General features: G+C 38.0%; 1 protein-coding gene across 1 annotated transcript in view; it reads right to left on the bottom strand.

The window, feature by feature from the left end:
- Maob (monoamine oxidase B) overlaps positions 1-25,160 on the bottom strand; it is a 108,339-nt gene that overhangs the window by 48,814 nt on the left and 34,365 nt on the right. The window contains exons 2-3 of the mRNA XM_070040591.1: positions 24,805-24,899; positions 22,981-23,118 (exon numbers count right to left, since the gene is read on the bottom strand). Of these exons, the coding sequence (XP_069896692.1) occupies positions 22,981-23,118; positions 24,805-24,899 (233 nt within the window). The remainder of the gene's footprint in view (positions 1-22,980; positions 23,119-24,804; positions 24,900-25,160) is intronic.

Genomic DNA, 25,160 nt, shown 5'->3' with positions numbered 1-25,160 from the left:
ATCAATCAGTATTTATAAGTTTTCATTCTTTTCTTAATTAATCACAGAAATGGTGCTGGGGTTGGAATCCAGGGACTCTCTGCCAATGAGCTGTACCTTACCTTTCGTTCTGTTACTTTTAGAACCAGAATCAATATATTCATCTCACAGGTGTGCCATGGAGATGGCCTGAGATTACATAGAGCACATAGAATACAGGTGGTAAATGGTTATTTCTGTGATTGTGATAAATGATCTGTCATCCCTGCAACCACTTTGTGCTCATAAATCCATGGTTACAATCTTGATTCATCTCTTTTGGCTAAATTCCCAGAATTTGAATTTCTGGCATGGAGATTTGGGTTTGGCTTTTTAAATCAAACTTGTTGAAAACCAGCAACTGAATTGATCCTCATGTGGACTTATTTTGGAGCCTGTAAAGACTTGCCAGGCTCAGTCAAAACATAGGAACTCTGCCTCCTGGAATCTTCACAGAACAAAAATAGGCTGGCTGGGCAATGCAGCTATCAATAATGTCAAGATCAGCATTTCTCATGTTCTTTTTGTTTTCTTGACCTCTTTGCCATCTTGTTCTTTATGTCAATCTCCATCTCTGCTAGTAGAAACAAGTGGCTTGGTTTTTCTTAGATTCTGTTCCTGAGGAGTGACCTTTTCTTCTCAGGATGTTCCCTCTAACTTTCATGGGAATTGTGTCTTTCTAGTCACAGGGAGGCCACCTGCTCTCTCTCTATAATGCATTTGGTTTTACAGCTACCAACAAGACCTGTTCTTAAATAGTAAACTCATTTGGAGGACTAAGCTTTACTTTGGATTTGTATTTCCAGTTTGAGAAAAAGAACTATAATGTTTCCTATGAGATAAGAGCAAGTCCTACATACTCTACTTGAAAAATTCCCTCCATGATATGCCTGTTTATTGGTCCTTGTTCAGACTTCTTATTTTTATTTCTTTTTTATAGTACTTACATTCGAACTCAGGGCCTCACACTTAGTAGGCAAAGGGCTCCATTTCTTGAGCCATGCCCTTAATCCTTTTTTTGCTTTATTTTTTTTCAGACAGAGTATCCTGTTTTGTCCTCGGGCTAGCTTTGGGCTGTAATTTCCCTATTTCTGTATTTTATGGAGCTGAAATCACAAGCACACACCACCACACCTAGCTTGTTAGTTCAGTTGGGCTCCTGTGAACTTTTTAAAAAAAAATTTATTGTGAAAATACCATACAGAGGGGTTACAATTACATGGGCAATGTAATGAGTACATTTCTTATCAAGCATTGTTGCCTCCTCCTTTGTTTCCCCTTCCCATCTCTTCCCATCTTCCCCCCCTCCCTCCACCCTCCCCAGTCCCGCCCAGCCAAAGTTATAAAGTTCATTTTTCAACATTATGACTTATACATCTCATTGTTGCAATGGGTCCACCTGTATCCCTATTTAAACAGTTTGTTTTTGCCCTTCCCCTCCACAAATTATACCAACATCAAATACAATGAAAACAGGGGTTATACCGTGGGAGAGGGACATACAAAGCAACAAAGAAATCATCTTATAAATATGTTAGAAACAATCGCAAGAAAGAAAAAAACATTTGAATACTTATCTTGGGGTTCATTTCACCTAACATCAACTTATCTGACCTTTTCTGCATGTCTCAGACATATACTAGTTATTGCAAATAAGGGAAACCATAGGACTTATGTTTCTTTGGGCCTGGCTTACTTTACTTAATATAATTTTTTCCAAGTCTTTCCATTTCCTAACAAATGGGGCAATGTCATTCTTTCTGATGGAGGCATAGAAGTCTATTATGTATATATACCACATTTTCTTGAACTTTTTGGCTTCTGTGATCTTCCTGATCTCCGCTTCTTAAATATCTGTGAGATTAAGACATGCTCCTCATTCATATTTCTAAATACCTAGAACTTGCATTGGCATGTCTTCTGATTACACCATCACACAGTGCAGCTGTGATTTTACAATTGACCACCAAGAGCCCAATATGTAAAGACTTAGCATACTTCAAGTAGAGAAAAATGGGGGGAAATGGGGTGTGAAAAAAATAAATCAAGCGCTTCAGGAATAGAAGTAGCAAACAGAATTATGGCAAATTCAGTCATAATGTTGAATATATGTATTTGAAAATGGAAATAGGCAAAATGAGGGGATAGACAGGGTTGGGAGATATGGCAGAGAATGATGAAAAGGGTGACAATGATCAAGATGCATTATACTCACAAACTGACATGCTGTGTACAACTACTTAAGGAGATTTTTTTTGGTTGGTTGTGGGGCTTGAACTCTGGGCCTGGGTGCTGTCTCCAAGCTCTTGAGCTTAAGGCAAGCCCTCTGCCACTTGAGCCACAGAGCCACTTCCAGTTTTCTGGTAGTTAATGGAGATAAGAGTCTCATGGACTTTCCTGCCCAGGCTGGCTTTGAACCATGATCCTCAGATCCCAGCCTCTTGAGTAGCTAGGATTACAGGCATAAGCCATCAGCACCTGGCTAAGGAGATTTTTTTTTAAGAAGAAGTAACAAAAATAATGAAAATAGCTCCCCCTTTTTGTGCTTCCCCTTTTGATACACTTTGCATCTATTCTTTGCACTTTATCACAATACCATAAGAGAGCAAATACTGTCCTTTTGGGATGGATATACTTGTTCTTACAACAAATTCTCACAACTAGTTAAGTGGCAGCAAGATTTTAATCCACACATTCAAAGGCCAATGCTCTTGACCAGGAACCTCTCCAGCCTCTTCTAATTACTGATCTGCCCTTGCCAAATCCTGAGCAACAGTTTTATTTAAATGAATTTAGTTTAATCCTCACAAAACAGTGAGCAATAGTGTGCTTTGGAATGCATCTTTGGTGTTGTGTTCCAAAGAACAGATGGGTTTAGTAACTTGTCCAAGGCTGCATGGCTTGGAGCTGGTAGCATCCAGTTTTAAGCCCAGTGGACTTAGAATTCAATTTCCTTGTTTTTATTTTTTTCAGTATTGGAGATGGAACCTAGGTCACTGCCCATGATGGGCAGGTATTCTACCACTGAACTACATGTCCAGCCCCTATTGTCTTCTCTTTTTTCCATGAGTTTTACTGTAGCATGATTGAGATGTTAAACTATACCCAGGAATAACAGAGCTCATATTTTACTCAAGTCTCTGCAATGTGAGCCATTTCTAAGTTGCTTTAATGAAGGTCTCTAGAAGGTGTTTAAATCTAGTAATCCCTTCAGATTGATACCATTGGCAGAAGCCAATGGTAGATTTAATGACTAGCCAGGTCATTTCTGTAGCTGTCTCTCCTTTTCCCAAGTAAGGCCCAATTCATCAACATCCTCAGATGGTCATCCTCTCAGTTCTTTCATTCACTCAACACACAGTTCTTGAGTACCTCCAACCATTGTTCCAGCTACTAAAGAAATTACAGATAAGAGTCGGCTTTCCTGACAGCTTACATTCTAGGATGTATAAACACAGAAATAAAAACAACAAGGTCACTTAGCAAAATCATTAAGAAAAATCAAGTAGTATATTAGAAGGCAAAAGTGCTAAGAAGACAGAGAAAGCAAGAACAACTAGGAAGTGTCGGCAGCTTGGGGTTGCTTGCGATTTTAAATGAAATGGCGAGAGCTGGTAGCTCAAGCCAAACTTAGTTCAAAACCAATCTGAAAAGGAAGTATGTAAAATGCAATATCCAACAAACCAGCAAAATGCCCATTGAAGGCATGGCTCAAATGATAGAGTACCAGCTGTGAGCAAGAAAGCTGAGAAAGAAAACAAAACCCTGAGTCCAAACCCTGGTACTGAAGCTTCCATTGTAACTACTTCACAACCTGAGTTCTCCCATTTGTGCTTCTTCCACCTCCCCTTCATAGCTATTGGTCCTCAGAACCTTCCTCACAAGGCCCACATCCATTCTTCTCCATCTCCTGTACTGTTTTCCATTGGCAAGGACACAGCAGAACATAACAATGTTTGAAACTCCATCCCAGGGCTCTAGATTTGCCCAGATGTCATGAGGGACTTCTGGAACCAGGCCTAAAAGGACTCTATTTGAGAATAGGGGTGTTTTCTTTGGGGGAGAGTCCAATCTCTCTATGATTCTCTCCAGACTTTCATAATCACTGAAAGAAATGGGAACTAAGACAAAGGCTGCTACAAATCTTGTCAGATAGAAAACAAACTAAAAAGGAGAAATGAAGAGAGAAAAATTGATAAATCTAAGGCTTATAAGGCAAAACTTATTTTTATATCCTAGGTCACATTTTTAAATGCCATCAATGTTATAGTAAAGGTTTGTATAGGAATAGAGTGAATATGTCATCTTCAAAAATCAAATCTCTCCAACAACCTAAAACAGCCCTGTAATATGTTTTGAGTTATTTAGACAAAGATTTTGCAATTAAAATCTACATTAATTCTGGATTCCAATAAATCTTGAGTAAATTTAAATATTTAAAACTCTTCTTCAATTCCTTTTTAACATGCTACTAGCTACATTTGCTTGAGTGTCGTGTGTGTGTGTGTGTGTGTGTGTGTGTGTGTGTGTGTGTGTGTGCACTCAGGACTTGGGCCCTATATCCCTGAGCCCTTTTCGCTAAAGTCTAGTCATCTACCACTTGAGCCATGGCTCCATTTCCTTGAGTATAATTCTTAAATCAGAGAGAAGATAACACTAAGTCTTACTATAACATTCTATAAAAGTTTCCATAAATAATTTAAGATAGGTTTTCTATCTTTCACATTCTAGTTTAATTTAATAAGTGTAAGGTAGTTTTTCATACACAAAAGTATCAATAAAATTCTTGCTAAAATAGCCATGGCTACATGTGGTGATACATGCTTGTAAGTACTGAGGAGGTGGAGGTAGACAGGTTACAGTCTAGGGTCAGTCCAGACAAAAATGTGAGACTTTACCTAAAAACAAACTAAAAGCAAAAGGCCTGTGGTGTGGCTCAAGTAGAAGAGCAGTTTCCTAGCCTATGTGAAGCCCTGGGTTTAATGTCTAGTACTCAAATACCTCAAATAGCCATTATTCAAGAATTGTAAACTTTGGGGATATAAGATAGATATCTTATGCCTTGAAAATTTTTTACTACCGATGGATGATGATTTTTTTGTGATAATATAAAGCAGTAATGAATGTCAAACACAAGAGAATTAGCAAATAGGTACACTGAGCTTCATCATAATCACTGTATACTTTTATTTTATAATATTCAAACACCAGAAAGCACTTGGAAAAAATCTGTGTGGGGGATGGAGTGTAGCTTAGTATTCCAGTGCTTGCCTACCATGTGCAAGGCTTTGCATTCAATCTTCAGCACTGAAAAAAATATTTTAAAAGATATGGCTTGTTCACATATACATGCTATTAAGGGTCAGCACACAGATTGCACCAGAAAACATCCCAGTAGGTAGCCATAAATTCAGGCATGCCTGGGTCTCTGCATAGAAAGTGAATATAGATAGAATCAACATCCTGGTGTTAGTGAGGGTAAATAGTGAGATAATGCCAGTAACATGCCTTACATGTGGTGAATGGATAAATATTGACTGATGCTATCATTACAGTCCCTGCCCTCTTCCTCCCACAAAGGACCACCAGATATCATTTAGAGTATGGGAGTTCCATCTCAGGAAACAGACTAATTCTGAATCTGTGACCTTTAGTAATTTTTATCTCCTACACTTCCTGGGAGGTTCACTTGCATTTTCCAGATGGTTCTAGAACATGTAGCTAATAGTATCTACTTCTAGGGCTATGACAAAAAGAAATAAGTTAATATATTCAACAAGCTTAGAAGGATCTAAATCATGATTAATGAATGGCTTTAGTATATACCACTAAACCTCTTTCTATACAAATCTTGAGTTTCCCATGACCCTCAAGAAAATTCCACCATGCAGAATTACAGACTCACCAAGCAGCACTGAGCATGCTGGAGTTTACCAACAGAAAACTACATTGCCAAGGGCTTGCCCAGCCCTTGGTCAAAAGAAGTGCTCATCTACACATTATCAAGCCAGTAGTCTCTGAAGTTCCAGGCATGGGCACTCTAATCCAGTCTCCAAGAGCAGCTCAGATAATCCAAAACAACTATACCACTTTCCCAACCCAAGGGTAGACTTCCTAGAGTCACAGGTGCCCAATGACAGTTGTATCCTTCATCTTTCAAAGAGATCCCAAGTGCTTTTGATGTCCCTGAAATATATAGAATAATGAGAAGATGGAAAAGCTCTTTGCAGTGCAATAAAAACTTAGGACAGTGAAAAGAAGGGAAGAGAGGAGAGAGGGGGAAAGAGAGAAAGATGAGAGGGCAAGAGAGAAGGAAAAATCAACTTTTAACATAAATTACTTTCCTCAAATCAAATTTTTTTCCTCAGATATCAGTCTGAGGACCTGTGATTGCTTGAGTCTGGAAATTTTGTAAATATTTAAAAATTTTAAAAGACATTCTTCCTAAAGGGTTTCTCTAGTACCTAAGGTAAAATAATAATGATAATCTGGATGCCAGTGGCTCGCACCTGTAATCCTAACTACTCAGGAGGCTGAGATCTGAGGATCATAGTTCAAAGCCAGCTTAGGCAGGAAAGTCTGTGAGACTCTTATCTCCAATTAACTCCCCAAAAGCAGGAAATGGTGCTGTGGCTCAAAATGGTAAAGCACTAGCCTTGAGCAAAAAAGCTCAAGAATAGTACCCATGCCCTGAGCTCAAGCCCTAGGACCAGCACACGAAAAATTAATGGCAACTGCTCTTAATATTTATAAAGTCATTTTATGTATTTTCATATTCAATTTTCATAGAAATCCTAGGAGGTAAGAAGTAACAGACCCACGTGGCATACTGGGAATTGAAGCTTCTAAGAAGCATTAAATTACATGCTGAGAGGTCATGGTGAATTTATTGAAACTTCAGGAGTCTAACAGTTCTATGACTCAACAGTTCCATGTCTTGCTTGCTAGAAAGGTCCTTAGGAGGTGGAAATTGCTATCCTTGAATTTAACAGAGCACAGCATGGATGCTCCTCTCTGTTGAATTACCCACCCAGTTCTAAAGTGTGCTTCTGATTGCAATCTATACAGGTGCCAACTTTTCACTTCATAAATTGGGAGCAATGTGGCTTTCTTTAGCAGTACAAACTAACATGGTGAAATTACCTAGATGAGTCAGAATACACACCCCCAAGGCATTCTAGACTGGAAATAAGAACTGCACTTTAAAATCAATCAAAGGAAACTTTCTGAACAAACAGGAAGATTTCTTTGCTCCTACAGGATCTTTGCTTCCCATCAGTGGTAAACCTTAGTGTTGACATTGTGTTGATTTAAGGGAGATTCACATGTTGAGGCAGTAAGAAGGGTCCTGGGCAGATCCTAACTATCACAGTGTTCTGGGAACTCTTAAAGAAATGACATGCCAGGAGAAATCTTGGAGTGAGATGCAAATAATAGCAAGAGACAAGTTTGGCAAAGAGACAATATGTGAGTTTTACATGGAAGACACTTTGGAGGTGCTTCAACAGAATTTCAGCATTTGCCAACTGGATTAAGATGAAAGGGCTATCTCAGAGGCATCTGCTTATGTGAAACAATTACTTTCAGGAAGTGTATTCAAAGACACCTGAGAAGTACTTCTGATTGATGCCTGTAAGCTTTAAAGAAAAACACCATATTTTGAAGAAGAGGTCACTTTTGGAACAAGAAGAATGTGGAAATAAGCAATAAGCATTGTAATAGACAACAGTGTTAGTTTTCTACTCCATTAAGTACTTGAAATAATAAATTCATAAAAAGGAAAAGGACTTTTTATCTTAGGTAGTAGAGAAAATCTTTAGGAAGAATTTCTTTTAAAAATTTACTCTTTATTTACAATCAGTCCAGGACTGATTGGCCTTGCTACCTTGGGCCTGTGGCAAGGTGGCGTATCATGGCAGATATATGTGATGAAACAGACCTGCCACCTCATGTCTGATAGAGCAAAAGAGAGGAAAAGGAGACTGGAGTCCCATTATCCTTTTTTTTTTTTGCCAATCCTAGGGCTTGAACTCTGGGCCTGCGCTATGTCCCTGAAATTTTTTTACTCAAGGCTTTTATTGTGGCTCTACTACTTGAGCACCACTTCTGGTTTTTACTGAGTAGCTTATTGAGATAAGAGTCTCACAGACTTTTCTGCACAGGGTTGACTTTGAACCTCAATCTTCAGATCTCATCCTCCTGAGTAGCTTGGATTACAGGTGTGAGCCACCAGCACTGGCTCCACTATCCTTTTCAAAGGCATGCCTTTGACAACTATTCCTCACCTCTTAAAGTTTCCACCACTCTTATGGTTTGGATATAAAGTATTGCTGCAAAAGATTCAAGTACTGGGCTGGGAAGGTGGCTCAGTGGTAGAGCACTTGCCTTGCATGCACGAGGCCCTGGGTTCGATTCCTTAGCACCACATAAGCAAAAAAAAAAAAGAAAAAAGCTGGAAGTGGTGCTGTGGCTCAAGTGGTAGAGTGCTAGCCTTGCGTTGAAGAGCTGAGGGACAGTGGCCAGGCCCAGAGTTCAGGCCCCATGGCCAGACCCCCCCCCAAATAAGATTCAAGTACTAAAGCTTGGTTCTCAATACAGCAGGGTTTGGAAGTGGGGCTTGATTGGATCATAAGGGCTCTGATTCATCTATTGATTAATTCATTGATGCATCAAAATTTGATGGTATTTCTACCTGGTGGAAATTTAGGACGTGGGACCTTGATAGAAGAAGCAAGTAACTGAAGGATGGTCCTGGAAGGGTATATCTTACTCCCAAGCCCTTCCTTGCTGGTTCTTGCTTCCTGGTTACTACAAAATGAACAGCTTTGCTGTCTGCCATGATGTTGTGTCACTACAGCCTTAAAAGCAGCAAGGCCAGCCTTTGGGGGATATTTGAGATCCAAACTAGAGCCGCAAACATCATAATTAGTATCATCACCATTATCATTACCATCACCATCATTATAATGAACAGTTCCTGAACATTTTCTGTATACTGAAGTCCTTTCAAGGACTTTAGACATCAAATTCATTTATCTCTCTTAACAGTCCCATGAGGAAAGTGTTGTTATTCTTAATTTTTTAGGCTAAGGAACAGAGGCACAGAGAAGTTAAGAAACTTGCCTAGAATCACATAGTCAATAGTGAGTTTGAAATTCAAATTCAGATCCAATAGGTTCTAAGCCTACAAACACATATTACATATTATTACAGATGCACTTAATATTGTATCTTTTGGATTGCCCATTTAAAAAAATAGTAAGGAAGGGATAAATTAGAAATGGAGACTACCAGGTTGGCAGGGGTTACTCCTTAAGAAAGACAGATCTACTCTTCCTTTTTGAGAAGACTGTATTTGAGTTAAGATCTCAGAAAGAATATTCTAAGTGGAGTTTTGGTTCTCTGTTTCTGCATAAAGAAATAACCCACAACTTAATGGCTCTAAATCCCATCTTCATTTCTCTCACAATTCTGGTGAGTTGACCAGGCTTAGCTGGGCGATTTTTGCTTGAATTGCTCTGATTGTGCCAGTAGCTGGGGTCTTTTGAAGGATAGAGTAGGCTAGACAAGCTGTATACTTTCACCCTGAAGTCTAGAACCTAAGTGGGGGGGCCGGGGGAGATTGTGTTTATCTGGACAGGTGACCAGAGTTCTTCCATATGGCCTCTCCAACCTGGCAAGACTCAGGATATTTAGACTTCTTTTCAGTCTTTGTAACTCAAGACTCTTAAGAGTGAGTGCTCCAAGAGAGAAGTAGATCCTGCCAATTTCTTAAGACTTGATCTCTTAAACTGGAACAATAGTACTTCTATTATATTCTCTGGGTCAAAGAAATGATCAGGATCCAACAGGATCCAAAGGGCAGGGGTGTGAAACCCACTTCTTCCTCTCTGTGAGAGCCAAGGAATATGCACCAGCCAAATTTAACCTGCCTCAGTCAGGTTATTTATTATTATTATATTATGTATTTATTATATGTATATAATATATTGCATACATAATAATGTATTTATTATATTATATTATATTATTTGTTATCATTACCTTCTGCAAAATCAGAGGGTAATAATAAACTGGAGGCCACAGGGACTAGATAGAGCTAGACCAGGAGATTGGGAAAAATAGACCATTTCAGGACTTGTAAACCATGCTAAAGATTGGATTCTATTCATTTTCCAAATCACTTTTTACTATTTCTTTTTTTCTCCCAGACTTCTACAGTCAAGAAATCTTCAATCTAGCCTAGATAGATAAGATATAAACAAGACTTTGGGAGAAATGCCTGGAACCAATCAGAGAGACATATGAGGCCCCCCAAAATAGAAGCAGAACAATTATTCTGACCTTAGAAAGAGCAGAGTCAGCTTCAAAGCAACCTGTTGTTTTTAGATAGTCTTGCATCCTTTCTAATCCAAAGGATCAATGTCATTGGGTAACATAATGGTGTTCTTCAACTGCCAAAATATCAGCACTACATAAATCACTTTTAAATATATAATTATATATATATATAATTTTAAATATATAAGCATGGCATTATACATAAAACAATGCTTCTTCTAACCTTACTATGTTTACCCTTTGCAATGGAAACATTAAAATGAATCGGATGCACATGTGGTTGTCTCTGCCTGTATTTATTTCACGTAACAGAGAGTTCCATCACTCCCACCAGAAAGAGCAGTTTAAATACTTTTCTAATTCCTAGATTAAGAATGAAATGAGATGGCTTAATGTTGTGTTAGTGTGGTATTGGCTGCTGTAACAAAAGACCCAAAGGTACTCTTATTTACTTTAGCACACAATTTTGAAGGTTCAAGAATATATTACCGACATTTGCTCTGGCCTAGTAAGGACCTACCTATCTATATTATATCTTGGCAGCTGGCACCATTGAGAAGGGAGATATCACAGGGCAAAACAGGAAATCAAAGAGAATGGAGGAGGGGCCGGTATTGCTGTTTTCAAAATTACTTTTTTGTTGGTCATGGTGCTTGAACTCAGGGCCTGGGCATGTCCCTGAGCTCTTTTGCTCAAGGCTAGTGCTCTACCACTTAGAGCCATAGTGCCACTTCCCAGTTTCCTGGTGCTTACTTAATTGGAGTCTCATAGACTTTCCTGCCTGGGCTGGTTTTGAACCTGTATCTTCAGCTCTCAGCTTCCTATGTAGCTAGGATTACAGGCGTGAGCCACTGGCTCCTGGCAGTATTGTTGTTTTATTTTATTTTATTGTTTTTTTGTTTTTTGTTTTTTTGGGTCTGGTCATGGGGTCTGAACTCTGGGCCTGGGCGCTGTCCCTCAGCTCTTCAGCTCAAGGTTAGCACTCTACCACTTGAGCCACAGTGCCACTTCCAGCTTTTTTCTTTTTGCTTATGTGGTGCTGAAGAATCAAACCCAGGGCCTCAGCATGCAAGGCAAGCGCTCTACCACTGAGCCACCTTTCCAGCCCAGTATTGTTGTTTTAGAACAAACCAATCCTCAAGTAAACTAACTGGATTCTCCTGAGAACAACATTAATCTCTTCAAAGGGTGGCATCTCCAGTGGCCTAATAGCCTTTCACTAAGCTATGTCTCTTAAGGTCCCACTGACTCTTAATATTATGAAATCGGCTGCCAAGCTCCCAATAGAACCATTGGAGGAAAAACTACATTCAAAACTTAGCAAAGAATGGTGTCTCCTACTAGTCCTTGGGCTTGCAATGCCATGAGGAAATCAGAGAGGTCCTAGGAAATCAAATAGGATTTTTTTTTAAATCAATGATTGGGCACAAGGCAGAAAAAGTCAGCATTAGAAGCAAGACCTTGAATAGAAAAGAAAGGGTTAGATCCGGAGCCAGTGGCTCACGCCTGTAATCCTAGCTATTCAGGAGGCTGAGATCTGAGGATCAGGGTTCAAAGCCAGCCGGGGCAGGAAAGTTCGTGAGACTCTTATCTCCAATAAACCGCTAAAAACAGGAAGTGGTTCTCTGGCTCAAGCGGTAGAGCACTCGCCTTGAGCTGAAAAGCACAAGGACAGCGCTCAAGCCCAGAGTTCAAGCCCCACGACCGACAAAAAAAAAAGAAAGAAAGAAAGAAAGAAAGAAAGAAAAGAAAGGGTTAGGGGCTTCACCCACAGTTTAGCCCTCAGCACCCTCACTTGTTTGTATCCCTGGAGTCTTTGCGTACTCCATCTATGTCAGCAGCTCAGCTGAGTGCAAAGTCCCTGGGCTATGGAATGAAATGGACCAGGGTGACAGTAGCCATTCTATCTTTTACCACCTGAGTGATATGGAGCAAGACATTTTCAGTGCTTTATGCCTCAATGCCCTCATTTGCAAAGGAGAGATAATATTAACAAACAAGCTTTTCAATGTTAGTGTGTTAATGCACATAAAATGCTTAAAATTATACATTAAAAATTTTAAGATGTCAGTAACTGCAATGGTCAAAGTCCAATGTATGATTGCCTATATGCTTTAGGTAATTATGAATTGTGGCTTTTTCCAGTTTGCACATGAATAGAAGGTGTTTATAGCAATTTCCCTGAATGTGTGTGCCAACTTAAAATGAAAAAAAGGGGGGATGGTAAATGTCAGCCATAAAGGGTTTCATGTTATTCTGTGGCCCCCTTGCTTAGAATTTGGCATAGAACATGTGTACAAAAAGAGGAAATGAATACATTTCTTTCACTGAAGAAAGTCTGGCTTTTCTATGCCTTTTTACTTGCTGGGTACTTCTTTAGGCTGTGTTTAACACAATCACCATGGATAGCCCTTGGGCTCACTTTGTTAAGTTTCTTCTGAGCTGGTCATAGTCCCAATATGCTCAGTTTCCCATGCATTAAAATTACAGTGATATAGAATTATGGTGCACATAGGAGAGTTTTCTTGAAGTGATCCAAAGCTTGTCTTCTCTTTGGAAGCAACAGACATGTAAAAAATTTCACTCTCTGTTTGCTTCTAAGTTCTTCATGTTGTCAAATATTTTCAGTTGCAGAAGAGAATTTGTGATGTGAAATAACATAGAGTCTATGTTGTGAGGTCCAGGTATATACTTCGTACATATGTTTTAAAATTGGAAGATGGATTAATAATGCTGGCACAACTATATGAAATAGACTAACTTCTTAGGCCTGTTCAATGTGGTAACCATGAGTCACATGAACTATTGAGACATTCTAGCAACTATATTCCTATAAACACCTTTCCCTCCCAAAGGTTGTTAGAAAAAAAAGGGTGTAATTATCTCATTAGTAAGGTTTTGTATTGATTGTAAGTTGAGATAATATTTTTGAAATACTGGATTCAATAAGATGTACTGTGAAAGAAGAATTTCACCTCATATTTTCACCTTTTAATATATCTTCTGGGAAACTGGTAATAATTTATATGAGTACTTCATATTTCTCTTGGACAGTACTGTCTTAAGCCATCTGAGTTTTGCCATATTTCTTGCATATTGCAAAGAATAAATAAATAAATAATGTATTTTAATTCTCCAAATTTAGCTCTATAAGAGTATTGATATGACCACATAGTAGCACCAAGGATAGGATGTCAACTGGCCTAGTCATAACCACTGTCTTGTATTCCAGAGTCTAAAGAAATACAAGTGGAATGGAAGGAAATTCAGAAGAGGGCATGTTATTTTTCTCTTCTATGATCTCTTTGGCCAGTTTGCCTGGGCATGTGAATTTGGCTACAGCCAAATATTAATCTCCTAGTCTACTCATAATACCAGACACAAGCAAATAAGAGAAAATTGGATTTAGAGAGGAAGACTGCCTGTTCAGTGTCCAAAGGCCTTGCAAAGATATTTTCAGGATGAGTTTATAGCCCTAGTTCTCTTTGGAAATGAATTTGAAAAGTTTTTTTTCCTACCTAGTGTCTCTTTTTTAATTTACCTCTTTTTTATCCTTAAGTAGTTATACAATGGAGTTTTAATTCAATATGTCTGCATATAAGTTTATAGTGTTGTCTTCATTGAATTCTTTGATAGAATCCCTGGAGCCAATTAGAAATGTGTATTTTCAAAAAGATAATGAAATAGACTATCCTTTCTATGAAGATGTCCTTAAGCTCTTCAGTATCCCTCTGCTAATATCTTCTTTCTTTGAAACTTCAAAGCAGTGAGTTTTAGTGAAAAGATTCCTTTATTTCAGCTAGAGAAATCAAGACACAAAACCAAAAATAACATAGCCATATCAGTAAACCATCAACGATGGAGATAATGAGATGATGATGATGATGATGATGATGATGATGATGATGATGATGACGATGACGAGATGAATGTGTACATAACAGAGAGAGATAGACACAGACATAAAGAAACAGAGACATAGAGACAGAGAGAGATTGGGAAATTTTGCAGCCCAATAATACCAGGATAAAAGCCTTTGAGGCTCTATATTAGAGCAGCTACTTTGGGATCTAGACTGTATAAACTCAAAGGATCTAAGCTCAATCACTAAGCCTGGCTGGAAGTAGTTTGGTTGTTGTTAATGGATCTGTAACCCAGGAGACTACTGCCTAGACAGATGAGAGGCATAAAGCTCTGTTGGAAACATAGGGCCTAACCTCTTCTCACTGATCATGAGCTCTCCAAAGTCTGTGTCTCATTACATTTATAAAAATAAAACTTGAGAGAAGCCCTTTATAAAAAGTAATAACAATACAAAAAGTATACAAAGAAAAACAAGTAATAAATTATCTCAAATCATTGTATCTAGGTTAGGAAAAAGAAGCCAAACCATTCAGTGTAAAATATTTCAGACCTCTGTATAAATAACTACAAGGTGGACAGATGGTTGCTATGGTTGGGAAAAAATAAACAAACAGGTGATTGACAGTGTGAGGAACAAAGCAGAAAGGAAGAAAGTAAGAAGGGAGGAAAGAACAAGAATTAGAAATGGTAGTTGAATCACATGATATTTACTATTTTAAATGATATGAATGTACTTAAATTCAGAGGGAAAAAACACAAACAAGTAAACGGAAGGAAACATTTAACTTTAAATAAATGTCTTATGCTCCAGAAATACTAGCTCCTGAAAGAGTCTTGTAGTATTACAACAAAAGAGTATGAAAGTCACTAAGAGATTTGAGTCTTTGTTTTTTTACTTACTATAGGTGATTATATAATTTTAACCATATATAACATTTATATTCTGTACTACAACTGTAATTCTTCCACTTCTTCTAAATGTATTTAATGTTTTATACATTTGACTAAAGCCAAACCAGTCTTGAAATCTTTGCATCATCCTTTGGAAATAGTTGGAAACAGACTGTTTGATAAGGCAAACTATGCAATTTTGTGTCATTGGCTTAATGGACAGGCTACAAAAATCAGTCACTGAATCATAAGGTAAGAGAAATTGGCAGAGCACTGGTTCAACTATTGCCTGGAATCAGGGAGTAAGGCCTGTAATCCCAGCCTTCAGGAGGCTGAGACACAAGTATGGCCTCTTCTCTCAAAATGAAAACTGTTGCTTTGATAATTCAGAAAGCAGACCAAGGGCTTGGAATGTAGCTTAGTAGTAGAGTACTTCCTAGCATGCATGAAGCCCTGGGTTCGATTCCTCAGTACCATATGAACAGAAAAAGCCAGAAGTGGCACTGTGGCTCAAGTGGTAGACTTCTAGCCTTGAGCAAAAGAAGCTCAAGGACAGTGCCCAGGCCCTGAGTTCAAGCACCAGGACTGGCAAAAAAAGAAAAAGAAAGCAGACGAAGTCCTTACTGTCTTGGAGGCTCTAACAGAGCCCCATCCTGGAAGACTGTGATAGTTGGCTTATATTTGTAATTCATTTGCTCCCAGCAATCTGGACAATGAATAGCCATGATTGGGAAACATAAATTTTCTTCTCCATCCATTTTCAAATATTATGACCTCATATGGTTCTCTGTTCCTGGTTTCATTGCAACATGGGAATCTTTTTATGTGGCTTTATTTTATGTAATCATTTTTCCTATTTTTTGGTTATTTCCTAGGGAGAGGTTAATCTCTCATCTCACACATTCTTACTATCTGTACTGAAAATTGTCTCTAAATTAGCCATATGGTAGATGCTCAAAGAAATGTTAGATGCCCTATGGTGTTTCCATGGCCCCCAAAGACCTCAATTCATGCTCTGATCATTGCTTCAGGTCAGGTGTAATTAATTTTTTTAACCTTTATGTCCTCACCTGGTGGCAGTAAAGACCAAAAGAAAATCTCAGGCTGTGTGATATACAGCCTCGGAATCTATGCTTAAGACCTTCTTCAGGATGCAACTGTGGAGGGCCTGGCAAGGCAGGGCATTGTATTTGAGACCATCTTGTACTTCCTTGCTGGTCTCAGTATCATGAATGGCTGATGCCCTTGAACTTTTTACATGATTCCCTTGTAAATTGCGATCTTTGACCATCTCTGCCCTCTGTCTTTGCTTCTTCTTCAGACCTCTTGGCTCTACCCATAATCATATAATGTACATAGACTAACTTTTCATACCAGATATAAGCTGGGCTCCTATTTCCCTTTGTGAATGAACCTTGCTAATTATTTCACTAAATTCTACATGTTTTCTCTCTTCTGCACTCAGCATAATTTCTCTCAAACTCTACTTAAGTGTATCCAGATGTATGTACAGAAAGATGTTTACTGATTTTACCACATTGTAAGTTCCAAATGACAACTTTAAACACTTACATTTCATATCCTCCAATATTGTTCCGAATCCAGTTATTGAAGACATAATTCTCAGCAGATTGTTACATGCTGAAGAGCTACCTGTATTCTCTAAAGAATAGAAATGTTTGTTTTCTTTCCAAAATAATAGCATAAGCTACGGAGTGATCACTAGACAAATTGGTTTCACTCACTGAAGAGGAAATTACTATTCATCACATTTTTTTTCTTGGAAAAAAACTCGTGATAATAAGACATACTTGTTTCTAACAAATAAGTAATGCAATGGAGTGGGAGTGGAAGTGAATGTTCATTATGCGCACCTCAAATAGGCCATGTTCTCAGAGCAAGTAAGCTTGTCATGGCACATATAAAGTTCATGTAAAGTGGGAAGCAGTCCCTGGATGAAATACAAGAGATTATCTAACCTGTTCCTGGAGGCATCTGTGGTACAGGCTTCCCTGGATTAATAGGATTGAGGACTCAGAAGTGGAAGGGGAGATATGAAAGAAGGGTCACAAGACCAGACATTTCTGGCCTACTGAACTCTGGAAGCTGTCAAGCTCTCAGAATAATTTCCACTTGCTAAATTCAAGTGTCATTTGACTGCTTATTTCTTCATATTTCTGCTCTTTATATTTTAGGAGCCAGTTCTTAAGACTTGAACTCGTGGCCTTGCACTCTTTCTTAGCCTCTTTCCAAGAAAACCTGGAGTTGGAGATAAGGGGCTGGCTTTGCATACAAATCCTCGGATCTCAGATCCTTAAATCTCTGAGTAGATAGATATGCTCACATTTTTGAGTAGGTAGAATTACAGGCAAGAGCCATGGATTTCAGCTAGTATTTCTACTCTTAATTCTGTTTTATTCCCCTATATTGAGACAGTTTAGACAGGGAGATTCACCAAAATGGTTCCTTGTAAACCATGCCAGCAGAAATTAGCATGCTTATATGTAAAATAACTTTAATGGCTCCCTAATAATAATTCTAAAGTAATAATAGCTGTATCATGAAGAAACACTTTCTACATTATATAAATTGGGGATGAATGAGAATGTGGAAAGGGGTGACATTGATCAAGATGTATTGTATTCATAAACTGCTTTGTTAAATGGCAATTCCTTCATACAACTACTTGAAGATAATTTTTAAAAGGGGGAAAAAAGGAAGGGCAGGCATTGGTGGCTCATACTTAGAATCCTAGCTACTGAAGAGGTAAGCATTTAAGAAAGATTCTGAGGATCACTGTTTGAAGCCAGCCTGGGCAGGAATGTCGGAGAAATTCTAATCTTTTCAAATTCAAGCACCCATGCTAGCACAAAATGTTATATAAATTTAATCTGAAGTGATTAATTTTCCCACTGATAATTAAATCTCGATAGTTTGGTGTCATATCCTTTAACATAAAGTTGTCTTTGGAAAACTACATTTCAACAACTTGAAACAGATCTAGAGTAGCCCTAAGAATGCCACTCAGTAGCTAGATAAGCATTTCTGAATTCGGAGAGGATAGAAGCCTATTCATCACAATATTCTGTAGGTTTGTGAATGTCTATTATTACAGGGACACAAAACACACTGCATCTAAAAGTGCTATTTCCTCTACAACCCACCAGAAGTTTCCAGATACCAAAGGTTTCTTTTCTCTCTTGAAGACGTTTCTTTTTTTTTTTGAGTAATTCAATTACATCAGTTTCAATATCAGGCAATAAAGCATTGGGGATGTGGCTACTTGTGGTAGAGCACCTGTTTAGCATACACAAGGCTCTGGGTTCAAATTCCAGCACTGCAAGTAAACAAATAAATCAATGGGCATAACCATGTTCCCTTAGCCTAATATGATTAAGGCTGCGCATATCAAGATATATTGTATGCATAAACTGCTTCATTAAATGGCAGCTCCATAGTACAACTATTTAGAGATAATGATAAAGAGAAAAATGTACCTTACATTAAAAATCACATAAAATATTTAAAACAGATCTGATTTGAACAAAGGATTTGATACTATGACAAGCAGCATACTTGATACTTTTAAAATTGAGATTTAGCTGGGAAGGTGGCTCAGTGGTAGAGTGCTTGCCTTGCATGCCAGAGGCCCTGGGTTCGATTCCTCAGCACCACATAAGCAAAAATAAAAATAAAAATAAAAATAAAATTGAGATTTAGAGATACATACGTAGACCCATGAAAAAAAGCAAATCAACTATCTAGTTTATATAAACCACAGTTTTCACTTGGGGATAATGGAATAGGTCTTCTTGTCAAGAGTTTCAGAAATAGACACAGCCGTCAGAGATGCTTTCTATAGGTTAAAAATAATAAACATTTCCAGGTGTTGGTGGCTCACACCTATAATTCTTGCTACTCAGAAGGCTGAAATCTGAGGGTTGTGGTTCAAAGCCAGTCCAGTCAGGGAAGGCTATGAGACTCTTATCTCCAATTAACCACCAGGAACCCAGAGGTGGCACTGTAGTTCAAATGGTAGAGTGCTAGTCTTGAGCAACAGAGCTCAAGAACAGCACAAGCCCTGGGTTCAAGCCCCATGACCAACAAAAAATATTGTTAAGAGACCTAAGGCCAAAGACATGGAAGTTATGAAGGTAGAGAACAAGAAGTTAGTTTGAGGTGAACTTCCTGGCTGTAAGGTATTTATCAATCTTTATTATTGTGTAGTCTTCATTAGATAGAACCACAGATGATCAAATCAGCATCTTTGTCAAGATAGCAAAAGCCTTTGCCTCATGGGGTCATTGTGTTTCATTTCTCTCAGGAGTGAGAAATAGTACGAGTATATAGCTAGATATAGTATGTTGCTAGAACACATACATATCTGTAAACTGCATAATCTGGATATTTGTAAACACACCAATATTTCCCATTTCCTCCAGCAGAGGTCAGATGAGAGCAACACTGGATTATGAAAATCTAGAAACCAGAAGGATATTTTAGGATGATTTTCTTAAGATAGGAGATTTGAGAGTCTTAAAAAGTATTTTCTTTTCCTCATATTTTCAAATTGTATTTTACAATCATTCTTTACTTTTTTAATAATTAAAAAGCAATAACATCTATTCTAAAATTTATAAAGAGCACCCTTACACATTTACCCTTTAATAAGTTAGTGCTACTGCTTATATTTTCTTAGCTACACATTGATCATTGAAAATAAAGAAAACCACCACTGTGAAAAATCATTTAAGTACAACATAGCTTCCACAATTGATAAGCTGACATCTCTCTTAAACAAGGACTTCCTGGCAACAGTAAGATCACGAGGATAAAGCCAAGCCTCTTAGACAACATGGCTCTCAACTTGACAAGAATCAATGCACATACTCTGCGAACAGGGAAGAACTCTAGTCATCTCTAGAGAAATATAAGATCTGGGTACTTTGAGAATTTAGTTTTCTGCAAGTCATATGGGTACAATGTGATTTACATTTAAAACAGCAAAGAACCCAATGTTTATTTACCCAGAACTGCTGGTTTTTATTCAACAAATAATGCTATCATCTTGTTATATTTTCATCTGTAATTCATCTATCACTTTTTTATGCCAGTCCTGAGGTTTGAACTCAGGGCTTGGGTTCTGTGCCTTACCTTTTTTTTTTTTTTTGTGAACACATTGTACAGAGGGGTTACAATTACATGGGCAGGATAATGCGTACATTTCTTATCAAGCATTGCAGCCTCCTCCTTTGTTTACCCTTCACATCCCTTCCCAGCCTCCCCCCACACCCTTTTGCACGCAAAGCTAACACTTTACCATTTGAACCACAGTACCACTTCTGGTTTTGGGTGGTTAACTGGAGATAAGGATCTCACAGACTTTGCTGCCCCAGTTGCCCTTGAATTGCAATCCTCAGATCTCAGCCTCCTGAGTAACTAGGATTACAGATGTAAGCCATTGGCATCCACTAATTAATATATCTTTTGGAAGCAAAAAAACAACAACAAAAAACAAAAAAGGCTTACAAGATTATGCTAAATTGAATGAACTCCAAGGCATGGACACAAAATATTTCTCTTTGTTGTTATTGCTTTTAGTGTACTGTGTGATTTTTTGTTTCTTTTGTATGTTCTTCCCCCTATGTTATATCCTCTGTTGTCACCACTGTAGTTGATTTGGGTACCCTGGTATTGCATATATGTTTATTTCAATTAGAGAAGGGAAAGGGAACAACAGAATGGTTAGACAAAGGACAAGGGGGAACCAATGCAATAGCAATATATATAAGACAATATGTCAGAAATGATCTCTAAAACTTTTGGAGGATTGGGGGAGGGAAAGTAGAAAAATGAGGGAAGGGGTAACACGTTTGACAAGAAATGTACTTATTACCTTACTTATGTAACTATAACCTCTCTGTACATCACCTTGAGAATAAAAATGTTACTAATAAAAAAGGCTTATAAAACAAAATCTGAAGGACAATTAAAGCACATATGTATTACTGAAGGAAATCTTTTTCCTTCATGACAAATTATCAATTGCTTACTTCTTGTTATAGTAAATGATTTATATAGCTTATTATTTGTCCTTTGCGATAGTATCACTCACAAATAGAAATATGGTAAAGTTATTTATGTTACCCAAGAGACTGTTGTGAGTTTCTTCTTTTTTGTTGTTCTGGTTTGTTGTTTGGTGGTACTGAGACCTGTACCCTGGACCTCACCTATGCAAAACACTTACTCTATCACTGAGCTATACTCCCAGTCCCTCTCCTGTTCTCTAAGGAATAATTTCTACCTGTCAGGAGTATGTCTCTCATCTAAATGGGTAAGTGAGGAGAAGAGAAGAAAGATAAAAACTCAAAATCTCTGTTAGAGCTTGGCATGGTAGTACACACCTGTTATCCCAATACATAGGAGGCTGAGGCAGGAAAATCACAAGTTTAAAGCCAGCTTGAGCCACATAGTAAATTCCAGGGCAGCCTAGCTTAGAGTGAGACTTTGTCTCAAAGAGAACAAAACCCTGCTAGTTCTTCTGTGGATTTCCAAGGTGGGACTGAGAATAGGTCACCCTCTGTTTTTCAGAGATCATCTGTGATGTTTTGGACCAAAGTGAGAATCCAGGAAAAACAGAATAGGGAGAGGTAAGAGAAGTGAAGAGCATTTGACAATCAGCAACATGATGGGAGACTGGACTATGGAGACAATGTTACTAGTGAGCAATCCTCAGAGTGCTATGGGGTCTATGGGGTCTATGGGGTCAATAAGATATCTGATCATTCTGAACTGATAGTATTCCCAGTTTAAAAGTCATCCATTATACACAGCTTCAGTCATGTCTACTACACATAAATACTGGGTAGTTTGAGGAAAATCAAAATGAAGTTTGAACTCAGGTTGGTATACAGAAAAGGGAAGAAACGAGTCATAAGCCTTGAAATACAAATGAGCTTAGGGAATCATGGAGACAACATGTGACCATGAATGAGAGATCTGTCCATTCATAGAAATCATGGTGAGAACAATGGACTGTTCTTTGAAAAAGATGGGATTTGGAACCCAACCACATTTATGTTAATGTCTAAAGATGACTAAATAATGTTGAGTGATATATGGGACACAATGATAAAATTTTTCAATTCTATGAATTGGATCAAAAATAATCTTTATAATATAAAGTATAGGGTAATTCTTGTTAACCTATACACAGATTTTTAAAAAACATTAAAATGTCAATGGTATTTAAGTATATATCTATATCTATCTATCTATCTATCTATCTATCTATCTATCTATCTATCTAGATAGATAGATAGATAGATAGATAGATAGATAGATAGATAGATAGATAGATAGATAGATATTTGTCAGTGATGGGGCTTGAACTGTGGGTCTGGGTGCTGTCCCTCAGCTCTTCAGCTCAAGGCTAGCGCTCTACCTCTTGAGCCACAGCGCCACTTCCAGCTTTTTCTGTTCATGTGGTGCTGAGGAATAGAACCCAGGGCCTCATGCATGCAAGGCAAGGACTCTACCACTGAGCCACCTTCCCAGCCTCTTAAGTAGGGATATTTGATAAAGAAATCACAAACGTTTTTCTTTACTGAAATTGTTAAATATTTTACCAAATGGATGATGTTATTTTATCATTAACCTGCCAAACTAAGTTCAGAAGTGCCACCTCAGGGCTGGAATTGTTGCTCATGTGATAGAGTACTTGCCTAGCAAACACAAGATCCTGAGTTCAAATCCCAGTGCCTCAAAAATAGGAAACATATCAGAAATGTCACCTAATTCCCCTCTGATGATAATGAATAAATTCTCAGAGTGATTGAAATCCTGCAGTGTCTGTTTTAAGCTTACCTTTACGTGGTGAATCAGGCGTTCAACTTCATTCACTTTGTAGGTCTCCAATCCTAGATCTTTGGCCAGTCTTAAGATACGATTCTGGGTTGGCCCAACGTAAGATCCTCCAAGGTCCACATATTTAACCTTTTGGTTCTGTTTTCCCATAGGAAAAAATTAGAACACATGTTTGTGAAAACACTCCTTACATAAGCAAATTGATATTGCACAAGTTATTGGTACATTTGAGGTGCAGCTAAAATGTCTCCTTACAATGTATGAAGGCTCACTAGACAAAAAATAAGAAAGGGAAAAAAAGTCATTTGCTAATTCATACATTTGAAAAATAGCACCAGAGACTATTTGGTCATGATTTGAACCTTTGAAATGACTTCTCTATTTAATATGATTTTGAATCCACATCATTTCTAAAGATGAAAGGGCAACTTTTTGAATTAGAAATTAATAGAAAGGGTCCATATCTCTGACCATGTCCCACCAGAACCAAATTACCTCTTAGTCAGGGTCTAATGTGTCTATTTACTTGTTTACTGTCTAGATTCACACTCACCTCCTGAAAAAGGAACACGATAGAGCAAATGTACTATATACACCTAATGAAATACTATTCAGCCTTCAAAAAGAAGGAAACTGTCATTTGGAGCAACATGGATGAACCTGAAAGCTCATAATAGTAAGCAAAGTAAATCAGGGGCAAAAGGATAAATACCACATGATCTCACTTGCTTGTGGAATATAAAACAAAAGTTGAGCTCATAAAAGTAGAGTAGAATGATGAGGGGCGTAGGCACTGAGGGAATGGACAGTTATTGGTCAAGGTATACAAAGTTTCAGTTAGACAGGACCAATAACTTTTGAGATTTATTATACAACAGGTAACCTGCTCTGTAATAATGTGCCATAAATTTCAAAAGAGCTAAGTAAATTGTGGGTGTATTGCCTCAAAACATGTTAAATGAGGTGATAGATAAGCTTGATTTAATCATCCCACCTTGTATCCAAAACACATTGTACTCCATAAATGTATTCTGACTGATTTAAAATAATATAAACTTAAAACAAAACCAAGACACATATCCCCCACAAAAGATTAAATTTTCTGGCTAAAATGATTAAAAAATAGAAGTAGAAAGTACAAGGAATTGTGATATTTTTCTTCCTAGTTCATACATATGTACCCATGCACATGCACACAACATTATCCACATTTCCAACCCTCTTTGTTCTAACTCTCCAGTGCCAAATATTATGAAGTAAGAAGACCAAAACATGGGAACGAACAAAAGAAAGATCTGTTTAGTGACTTCCATCACTAGCACCAAAAAATTAAAAAATAACAACCACAGAGAGAGAATTTTTTCTGCTTATTTTACATTCTCTTGAAATAGTTGTACAAAGAGGTTTTAATTCAACATGTCAGCTTATGAGTAAAATGCAACTTACTTAATGTTACCCATCCCTTTGTTCTCCCCCATCTCTCCCAAACCCACCCATCCTCTAAAGTTACCTGGGTCTATTTCTGCATGAATACATTCATCCACACTTCCCCTCTCCACTTGTCTTCCTCTTCCCCTTGACCTCCCCCCTACCTCCCTGACAACATATACCCTAGTTTCCTGGTCCTCATTTTATTACAGTTGTGAGTTGCTCAAGACTTTTACTTTTTAGATTGAAGATTTAATTTTAAATTGGAGATTTTCATTCAATTTCTAGCCAATCAGAAATAATTTCATGGAATTAAAGACTTTGGGGGAAAATAAAACATTAAAAACAGAAGCCAGCTTCAGTTCCACTTTCTCCTCTCCATCCTTTGTGTCTTACCCTAACAGTGTAAGTTCTGCCTCCCACTCGGTCGCGGGCTTCCAGAACCACCACGTTCAAGCCAGAGTCATGTAGAAGTTTGGCTGCTGCCATTCCTATGGGGAAGAGCATTAAGACATTAGAATCAAGCCAGGTGCTTGATATCTATAGATCATGGTTCAAATCCATCTCAGGCAGAAAAGTCTATGAGACTCTATCTCTAATTCATCACTCAAAGGCTGGAAATAGAGCTGTGGTTCAAGTAGTAGAGCACTAGCCTTTAGCAAAAAAGCTCAGGGACAGTTTTCCGGCCCTGAGTTCAAGCCCAGGACCAGCACCAGGAAAGAAAGGAAGGAAGGAAGAAAGAAACAAAGGAA

Source organism: Dipodomys merriami, unplaced genomic scaffold (assembly GCF_024711535.1).
Source record: "Dipodomys merriami isolate MVZ:Mamm:240054 unplaced genomic scaffold, mDipMer1.0.p SCAF_3, whole genome shotgun sequence".
NCBI classification, from domain to species: domain Eukaryota; kingdom Metazoa; phylum Chordata; class Mammalia; order Rodentia; family Heteromyidae; genus Dipodomys; species Dipodomys merriami.
The sequence above is the reverse complement of the archived record's forward strand: the minus strand, read 5'-3'. Positions and strand labels throughout refer to the sequence as shown.